At 41.8% G+C, this 9,164-nt stretch overlaps 1 protein-coding gene and 1 pseudogene across 2 annotated transcripts; both read left to right on the forward strand.

The window, feature by feature from the left end:
• The first annotated feature begins 649 nt into the window (after positions 1–649).
• Positions 650–7,371, forward strand: LOC103650944 (Erythroid differentiation-related factor 1-like protein). 2 transcript variants are annotated; one of them, XM_020550408.3, is made up of 10 exons: positions 650–946; positions 1,643–1,755; positions 1,924–2,131; positions 2,213–2,768; positions 2,842–3,093; positions 3,269–3,460; positions 3,534–3,608; positions 3,701–6,082; positions 6,534–6,604; positions 6,733–7,371. In XM_020550408.3, exons 1-9 carry the CDS (start codon positions 804–806, stop codon positions 6,555–6,557), a joined length of 3,945 nt encoding a protein of 1,314 aa, XP_020405997.1. In that variant the 5' UTR covers positions 650–803; the 3' UTR covers positions 6,558–6,604; positions 6,733–7,371. The 2 variants fall into 2 exon arrangements, with proteins under 2 accessions (XP_020405997.1, XP_008674770.1); XM_008676548.3 differs by lacking the exon at positions 6,534–6,604.
• Positions 7,372–7,820: 449 nt separating this feature from the next.
• LOC111591275 (uncharacterized) lies at positions 7,821–7,910 on the forward strand (annotated as a pseudogene).
• Positions 7,911–9,164: the final 1,254 nt, after the last annotated feature.

The following is a 9,164-nucleotide window of genomic DNA, read 5'->3' on the forward strand; positions in this document are numbered from 1 at the left end:
TTTATGGACCTACGGGACAACTGGACAATTACATTGATCGGAGAATTTCACACTATTTTTGAAACGGATATCTTCAACGAATTTCTGGAACTGAAAGATGAAGCTAGTGTGGCATGGGTCTAGCTGCTGCATGCTAGCCCGCTCCCTTTGAGACTGGGCAACGATTAATATACAGGAGTTACAAACATGTAAGTAGGTCTTTTGTTCTACCGTATGTTATATTTAATATTTAAATCCTCTCACCATTATAGCTTTATAAAAAAGCTCATAGCAAACTACAATTACAAATTCAACGGACGAACAGAGCTTGAATTGCATATTAGGTAGTGTTTGGTTGAAGAGCCAAGTAGAACAGAGCCGTTATGTCTCAGTTTTGTTGCTGTTTGGTTACAAAGTAACTATAACGGAATGACTCCAATTAGGGAATATTCTTCTCAGATCCGGAACCATTCCGCTCCAAAAAATCAACCGGACGGAGCCGCTCCGTTTCCATCCCGCTCTCACAGTCACGCTCCGTTCCGTTCACTCTGCAACCAAACAAAAAACAGAGCCACTCCGTTCCAGATTACCAAACACAAAACATATCGGCTCCGTTTCTAGAATCAAGAATGGAACGGCTCGGTTCTACTTGCTCCTCAACCAAACACTGCCTCAGTGTTTTTCCATTTGGGACCGCAAGCCTTCTCGAACCCATCAAACTGCCAAGCGAATCACCGCGAAGCAAAACAGCGAGAAAGCTCCGTCCATAGAAGTGCTAGAACGCCAGAACCCGCCGCCGGCGAACCCGAAGACTGCGCCCAGCTATGGACGCGCCGGGAGAGCTGCAGTGCGTGGGCAGGCTCGAGGTCGCCGCGCCGCCGCCGGCGCGCTACCTTCGCGTTGGCTCCCTCCCCGTCCCCACCGACTCCTCTGCCTCTCTCCCAGTCCTCCTGCCTTCTCCGTCCCCGTAAGCCCCACTTCCCCACTCTCGCCTCTCCGTATATGCCTACGCGCGCGTGTTTAAGCCCTCTGGCTACTGTTTGTCCTATTCTCAATCAGGAGGGGATGATGCTTCTAGGGTTTAAAGCGTCTCGATTGACCTGTAGGACTTTTGTTAAGGGTTGAGGCTGGGAGTTTGAGATGGAGTTCCATGGGAATGAACACCATCTATGTTGTGCAATTAGAAGTATTTGTGTTTGTTATTTGGTAGCGATTAGGGAAGACCCTGGGGATAGTACGCTTCAGTTGAGTTCTGCAGATAAACTGCCAATTGCTTATTGGATTTACAAATTGTTATCATAGGAAATGGTGATGAAACTGCTATGGTGAAATGAATAGAAGTCTTGTCCTACTATTGGCTAGGATTGGTCTGATCGATGGATGCAACCTACCAAAATTCAGTTGCTATATCATGTAAAAATGAAACGAAATGAACACATATTCTGGTGGTGGTATGCTGATGGGTACTGTATACCATTTACCCTCTTTTGGTTTTATCTCCCATACTGCAATGAATAACAAGCATGTGCACACAGTCATATTGAAAGATAAAAATTATAAAACGACACTTAGTCGTTATGGTCCTAATCCTGTAGCTGGAACTGAATAATGCATGCAAATGCCTCTTCCGGAGAATTGCTGTTTAATTCTGTTCTTGATGTAGGATTGGTGCTCCAAGGTATCAAATGCTGCCATTAGAGACTGATCTGAACACACTCCCTATGATTCCAAACATCCCAGAGAAGGTTTTTTCAAGTGATGCTAAGAGTACTGAAGGTTATCTCTATTAACCCTTGATAATTACAATCTGATCAGCATAAGAGGAATACTGGCTTGTAGCTAACTTTCTCTGCGAACTGTTCGGCACTGATGAATTACTGTAGGTATTGTGTGCGACAGTTCACTTTTTATTGTCACCTTTATGACTCTGTTCATACTCTTCAGGATTACGGTATGACAGTGGTCATATCAACCAGAACTTATCAAGGAAGTGTGAAGCATTAGCTGTGTCAGGTTTGGCAGAATATGGTGATGAAATAGATGTGATTGCCCCAGCTGATATCATGAAGCAGATTTTCAAAATTCCATACTCCAAGGCACAAGTATCTATTGCTGTAAACCGTATAGGAGATACACTCATTCTAAACACAGGGTATGTAGCTGGTTGCATAATCATCATCATGCTGAGTATAGTTAATACACATGAATGTTTAATCGTGTATTCGTGTTGTAGGCCTGATGTTGATGAAGGTGAAAAGATATTCAGAAGACAAGGTAACCAGCCTAAAGGATCTGATCCATCAATATTTCTGAACTTCGCAATGCACTCTGTGCGAGCAGAAGCTTGTGATTGTCCCCCAAGTCATCAACCTTCACAGAAGAAGCAAACAGCATCTGCAGTATTGCGTGGATCTTTTGGCTGTGACGAGGGTTCTTTTGATTCATCCCCATCATCTAGTTTTAGCACATCACCTTATCTGGATCAGAATGACAGTAAAAGTAGAAAAGCTTCTCATAGTACTCATGAAAGCCTGTACCTGGGAGCAATGGAAAACAATCGAAAAGTCAAAGGGTCTGATCCTATTAAAAAAACGACTCGTGTTGGTGAAAAAAACAGCTGTGAGGTGCAAGAATCTGAGAAGAGCAAGAGAGTGGGAAATAATGGATTTCGGAAGGTTTGCTTTTGGCAATTCCACAATTTCCATGTGCTTTTGGGTAGTGACTTGCTTATATTTAGCAACGAGAAATATATTGCAGTCAGTTTGCACCTATGGGATGTTTCTAGACAGGTATGCTTTCATTACTGTTGAATGTGGTTACATACTTTCTTTTTTTTACCCCTATTGACAGGTGTTTTTATAGGTTACTCCATTGAACTGGCTCGAAGCTTGGCTTGACAATGTAATGGCAAGTGTTCCAGAATTGGCCATATGTTACCATCAGAATGGTGTTGTTCAAGGTTATGAGCTTTTAAAGAATGATGATATATTTCTCCTTAAGGGTGTCTCGGATGATGGCACACCTGCATTTCATCCACAGGTTGTCCAGCAAAATGGCCTTGCTGTCCTGAGGTTCATTCAGGATAACTGTAAGCAAGACCCTGGTGCATATTGGGTATGCCATTGAATGCCATCTTTTTTACCCTTGTTTGCTAGATGTGGTAACTACTGTCAAGATGTTACATTAAGCCTTTAGTCCCTTATCATATTGCCTAAATATCTCACTTTTTTCCCAATGATTGATGACCTCGGCTATTCTCATTAATCATATTGAGTCTGTTCCTTTTCAGCTGTACAAAGGCGCTGAAGAAGATGTCATACAGTTATATGATCTGTCTATCTTACCTGAAAAACATACAGCTGGTGATCATAGATCTCCATGCGGTCCTATGTCATCTTTTATAGACAAGGGAAGAAAGGAGTCATTGTTCTCTTTGGGTACACTCCTTTATCGTGTTGCTCACAGGATGTCCTTGTCAAAGGTACTGGTGTGTTATCTTTTGCGCTTTGTTTTCATACTTCTTCGCTGGATGTAATATTATTTATGCTTTGCAGGTGCCTAGTAATAGAGCAAAATGTGCAAAATTCTTCAGAAAATGTTTTGATTTTCTTAGTGAGCAGGATCACCTGGTATTCTATTCATCTTATCATTATGTAATCATTTAACTGTATTAGTGCATCAGTAGATTTGTGCCAATATTTGTTTTGTTTTTATCTTCTAGGTTGTCCGGGCATGTGCTCATGAACAATTTGCAAGACTCATCCTTAAATGTTATGAGGATCTGGAACTGACTTCTGAATCATTTATGATTGAATCTGAAGTCACCCTTACTGATTTGGATGACGATTCTCCAGAATTGAGACTTGAGAATTTACCAGCAAAACAAAATGTACTGCCAGAACTTGGCAAGAATGAGCCAGCAGTGTTAGATGAAGTGTTGGAATGCACAACATCAGTGTCTTCTGGTATGACAAGCAGCTTAGTGGAACCAAGCCAAGTTGATGGTGGTTCTTCATCTTCAGTTACAAAAGAAGATGTTTCTCTGGACAGCTTGGTGATGTGTCAGGCTGGTATATCAAAAACAATTGCTGATGCAATCTCCTCTAAGTTGGCTGCCATACACCACGTATCTCAAGCTATCAAATCCCTTAGATGGAATCGACAGCTGCAGAATAATACTCAGCATGGTTGCGGGGACAGTGCAGATACCATTTGGGAGAGGTCAGTCGACTTCTCTTTATGCCGATGTGGTGATGTTGATTGTATTGAGGTCTGTGATATCAGGGAGTGGCTGCCAAAATCAAAAATGGACCATAAGCTGTGGAAGCTTGTTCTTTTGCTAGGAGAATCTTATTTGGCACTTGGAGAGGCATACAAGAATGATGGGCAGCTTCAGCGCACCCTTAAAGTTGTTGAATTAGCTTGTTTGGTATATGGGTCTATGCCTGGACATATTGATGGCGACGAGTTCATCTCATCCATGTCCAACAGTTCATTGAGTCGAGAAGATCTTGCCCTAAAAACTAAACTTGTACTGGACGAGGCAGACTATTGCAATAACAAAAGATGCTTCAGTTATGAAGTTTCTTCCCACCAATTGCCACCAAATTATTTGTTCTGGGCAAAGGCATGGATGCTTGTTGGTGATGTCTATGCAGAATATCACAGATTGAATAGTCATCAAGCAAAGTTGGCACCAGAACAGAAGTCTCATGGCGAAGTTAGAATGTCAAATGAAGTTGCATTGGAGGTCAAACGCCTTAAGAGAAAACTGGGAAAGGATAAGCAGAATTGTGACACATGCTCTTTGATAAACTGTAGCTGCCAAAGTGACAGGGCAAGTAGTGGCAGCAGTGCTAGCAGCAGTAGTTCTGAGGCCTCTAAACTTTACAGCCGAAAGAAAAACAAAAAATCACTTGGTAAGAACCTTCAACTTCAATCACAATATAGAGAAGCCAGCAAGAACCCCAATGCACAAGAAGCTACACAAGGTTCTGAAAGTAAACAGCATGATGTGAATGATACTTGTATTGAGAACAACTCAGTATTAAATGATGATATTGGTCACTACAGTCAGGCCAGGGAAAATCAGTCAAGAAATGTTGATGGTGTTCCTGATAAATCTCAAGCAAGTGTTCCTACTGTGAGGGATGGTGGTATCTTCAAGTTCCTTGGTGGTCCAAAACCAGGAGATGTTGAGTACAACTTGTCTTCTGCTATTCACTGCTATGGTGCAGCCAAGGGAGCATTGTTCGCATTTCCTGTGCATTCAGTAGAAACTTCCATGGTTCTTAAGAAAAGAGGCTGGGGATTTAATGAACTGGGCCGTTGTAGACTTGAGAATAGAAATCTGGTTAGCGCCGAGATTGCTTTTGCGGATGCTATTAAAGCATTTGAAGAGGTGTTTGACCACACAAATGTTATACTGATCAACTGTAACTTAGGTCATGGTAGGAGAGCTTTAGCAGAGGAATGTGTATCCAGGATTGATGAATTTCAGAAACATAATCTTCCTGAAGGCACATATATGCAATCCTTTAAGTCGGCCAAGTCAGAATATTTTCAAGCAATAAACTACTATTCCGCAGCTAAGAGGCAACTGAAGTATGTCAATACTGAGGCCGATAAAGTACTATACCATGAGGTTTACACACAGTATGCCCATACCTACCTGAGGCTTGGAATGCTTTTGGCAAGGGAAAGCTTCTTAACTGACAGTTATGAAGGTGGACTTGTCAATGAGTCATCTAACAGAACAGCTGTAGAGATTTTAGCGAGTGATGCTTTTCGGGAGGCTTTGTCTACGTATGAATCCCTTGGTGAACATCGCAAACAGGAAGCTGCTTTTGGTCATTTTCAGCTTGCTTGTTATCAGAGGGATCTGTGCTTAAGGTTTCTGGATTTAGTTGACAAGGAGGTTAAACAGAAAAACGAGGATAAATATCGTCAGAAAAGTAAGTGGTATGGTTCACTAGCTGAGAAGAACTGGCAGAAGGCTTTAGAATTTTATGGGCCGAAGACACATCCTACTATGTTTCTTAACATCCTTATGGCGCAGTCTGCCCTTTCTATTAATATTTCTAATTCCTTCCACTCAACCGCGGTATGCTTGCTACCTATTCCATCTCCAGCTTTTCAGTGTACTAGAATTAAGTCTAGCAATGTTTTCAAGTCGGACGACTTGCTGGTCGTTCTGGCTGATCGACTAGGGCGATTAATCACGATTAGTCGGACGACTTGGACGATTAATCGTGATTGGTCCAAACTGACTTGGACGATTAATCGAGACTCGAACGACTTGAAAACATTGAAGTCCAGTCACTGTTCTTATGGAATTTCGAAAAGGGCATACCTACTCAAAGGGGTTGGTCAGTGTGCTGGTTAACCCTGTGTTTATTATGCAGAGGGGGTGCTGTATACTTAGAAGAATATAATACCCGATTTAAGTTTTATATTTGATTCAATAGTAATTTTGTTAACTGACTACATTTATTTCTTCCAAGGAGTAACATTTCCAAAGAGGACAAACTCTGAAAAGTCATTTCTTTTTGCAGTATACAGACCTCAATGGTCAGTGAAAATGGGCTAGCATCTAGCAACATATAGGTTCATCATTTACCTATAGGTACTAGGTAGAAGTCAGCCTAGTTTTTTTCTGCTAAGATTTTACCTTTTATTTGCACCTTGGTCATGTCCGGCTGGCAAATGCTCCTTTCATTAAATTTTCCAATGATCTGTTTCTCATCCTTTCAGATGCTTGACACCGCTCTGACTCACTTGTTGGAAGGCCGGCATGTGGTTGAAGCAAATGAAGACAACTCCAACGATATGGATCTGGACATAAAACCGAAGTTCTGGTGCCAGCTGCAGAGCCTGCTGAAGAGGATGCTGGCGGGATCCCTGCCTAGCAGCACGGGCAGAGCAGCCTCTGTCAGCCAAGCCAGCACTAGCAGCAGAACAGAAACTTCTAAGCTGAAAGAGATGTATCGTTTGTCGCTCAAATCTTCTACCCTGGGCCAGCTGCATGCGTTGTACAAGCTTTGGGTATCTTAACACCTTTATTTTACAAATGGTTGCTGCTCATGTTTTATATCGTCGGCATCTATCTCTTGAATTACAGAGTTTTTATTTGGTGTTCACGGCACGTTTTTTTTGTTTTGATTTCCAGCCAACTTTTAAAACTAAATATTAAGTGTAACCATGGAATGTCATGGACGGGACACACTAGCTACTACAGTCTACAACTGTTTTGTAGACTTATATAAACAGCAAATAATGGCATCCTATGTGAAGACAGTGTATTATATGTATTGTATCATAGAGAGCCAATGCCAAAATATCTGAATGTATGTGCCCTGCTTCACCGGGAATGGATAAATGTTTGGAAATTTCGATTCGATGTTCTTTATTAAGTTCTCACTAGTATGGTTCTCAACTATGACTTCCAGGCCTAGTAAAACTTTATTTCTTTTTACTAGTAGTAATAATTAGTCGTGTATATAAATAATGGTGTACACAATAGTTCGTCAGGATTTATACAACTATTTTCTTATTTATTTCTTTAACATTTTCCCTTCTAAGCACAGTAGGAGACTATGTCAGGCGTTGATGATGTAGATATGTTTTTTTAAGGCATAGTGGCGTATGTGCAAAAACTTCTTCACAGTAAGGCCACAAAGAAACATGGTCCGTGGCCCAATACAAAGCACCGCAACAAAGCCCAAATAACAGTTCGTCGGTGGAGCAACGCGCAACGCACTAGGCAAGCAAATAGTTTGTCCCACCTCGTCCAGTCACGGAACCAAAGTTGAAGTTATAAACCTGACCGAAGACACCACATCGTCTCTTCGGAGACATCCGATAAAATTGGAACGATACAGAGAAGATTAGCAAGGATGACACGCACAAATCGAGAAATGGTCCAAATTTTTTTGCGGATTTGCGCGCTGGTCCCTGGTGTTCGCAGTTAGGTCCTCCCGCACTAGTTTTTCTTCACGATTTAGCACTAGCAGATTTCTGACAGCCGTGTGTACCTGAGGCCTTTATTCGCCACTAGGCCCTTACTTTTATACTTTCTTTTACATGTATGCCCCTAGCATTTTTTACTTTAACCCTTCAGTTTTCTATTCTGTACAATTATACTCTACACCATATCTTTTGCTCTCGACGTTCAAGTTTGTTCCCAGTGGCATTCCGTAGCACTACCATGTCCTAAGTTATACGGTAGAATTTTGCAATGACACATCTAACCTTTTTCTCTCTTTATTAAAAGTAAAAATTAGCACATATGTTCATACGTTGTACGGAATGTAAAGTTTATATATGGTTAACTAAGCAACTTGTAACTTAACAATCTTGCCTTGTGTTTCTCTTCGAACCAAACTCTGCACTTTATCCGTGCACCCACTACTCAAACTAATATGGCATGGGAAGCTTAAAAATTTATCCAATTATTATGTATGTGTTTCAATTCATCTACGAACCGATTTTTGTTTAGTGCATAGTCACACCGGTCTAACTTCTATAAACACCATAAATAATAAAGTTCTACGTACTTCAAAGTTAGAATAAGTAGTATACCCATGCATTGCTATAGATTTTTTAAATACTTCTATAACCAAAGTTCGATTAAAAAGATAGTGTGTCATCACCATGCCCCATCGATAGTGATAATATTGGGTTCGAATAATAGATATACAAATCTTCAAGGGGTCTTCAAACTTAGTGGTCACAACTCATTATATAGTGCCATGCTACTGTGATTTTTCCACGCCTGCTCTAGCCATATTCGTTGGCCTCTCCATATCTGTCCTGAGCAGTCATACCTCGTCGACCGTCATGGCCACGTCTGGTCGAGCCCTGGATGTACCCCACCGAGCCTTTGAGGGTGAATCTAAGATTTGATCACGTATAGACCTATTCAAACGCTGGGTCGGGTTCAGGTCAGGTCAAGGGTCGTTTGGCATGGCCCACGCCCGACTCGTGCATAGCGTCGGGTCGAGTTGGCCCGTACCTCTCGATTGGGCGCGTTGGCCAGGTTTTTTCGGGTTGGGCCGGTTTTTAGGTCAAAACTCACGGCTCGTACGGTTGTACCCAACCCATGTTTGTTATGAGTTAAAAATTATGGCTCGTACTCGTACGTCACATTGGTCGAGTCGGGCGGGTTGGGTTTTTCGGTCATTGGT

The sequence above is a fragment of the Zea mays genome, chromosome 3 (assembly GCF_902167145.1).
Source record: "Zea mays cultivar B73 chromosome 3, Zm-B73-REFERENCE-NAM-5.0, whole genome shotgun sequence".
NCBI lineage: Eukaryota > Viridiplantae > Streptophyta > Magnoliopsida > Poales > Poaceae > Zea > Zea mays.

Bases quoted from the DNA above. Each gene is read 5' to 3' on its own strand.
- LOC103650944 (XM_008676548.3), top strand. From the start codon at position 804: ATGGACGCGCCGGGAGAGCTGCAGTGCGTGGGCAGGCTCGAGGTCGCC. The intron at 2,132-2,212 runs GTATGTAGCTGG...TTCGTGTTGTAG, and splicing joins ACACTCATTCTAAACACAGG to GCCTGATGTTGATGAAGGTG. The intron at 3,094-3,268 runs GTATGCCATTGA...GTTCCTTTTCAG, and splicing joins AAGACCCTGGTGCATATTGG to CTGTACAAAGGCGCTGAAGA.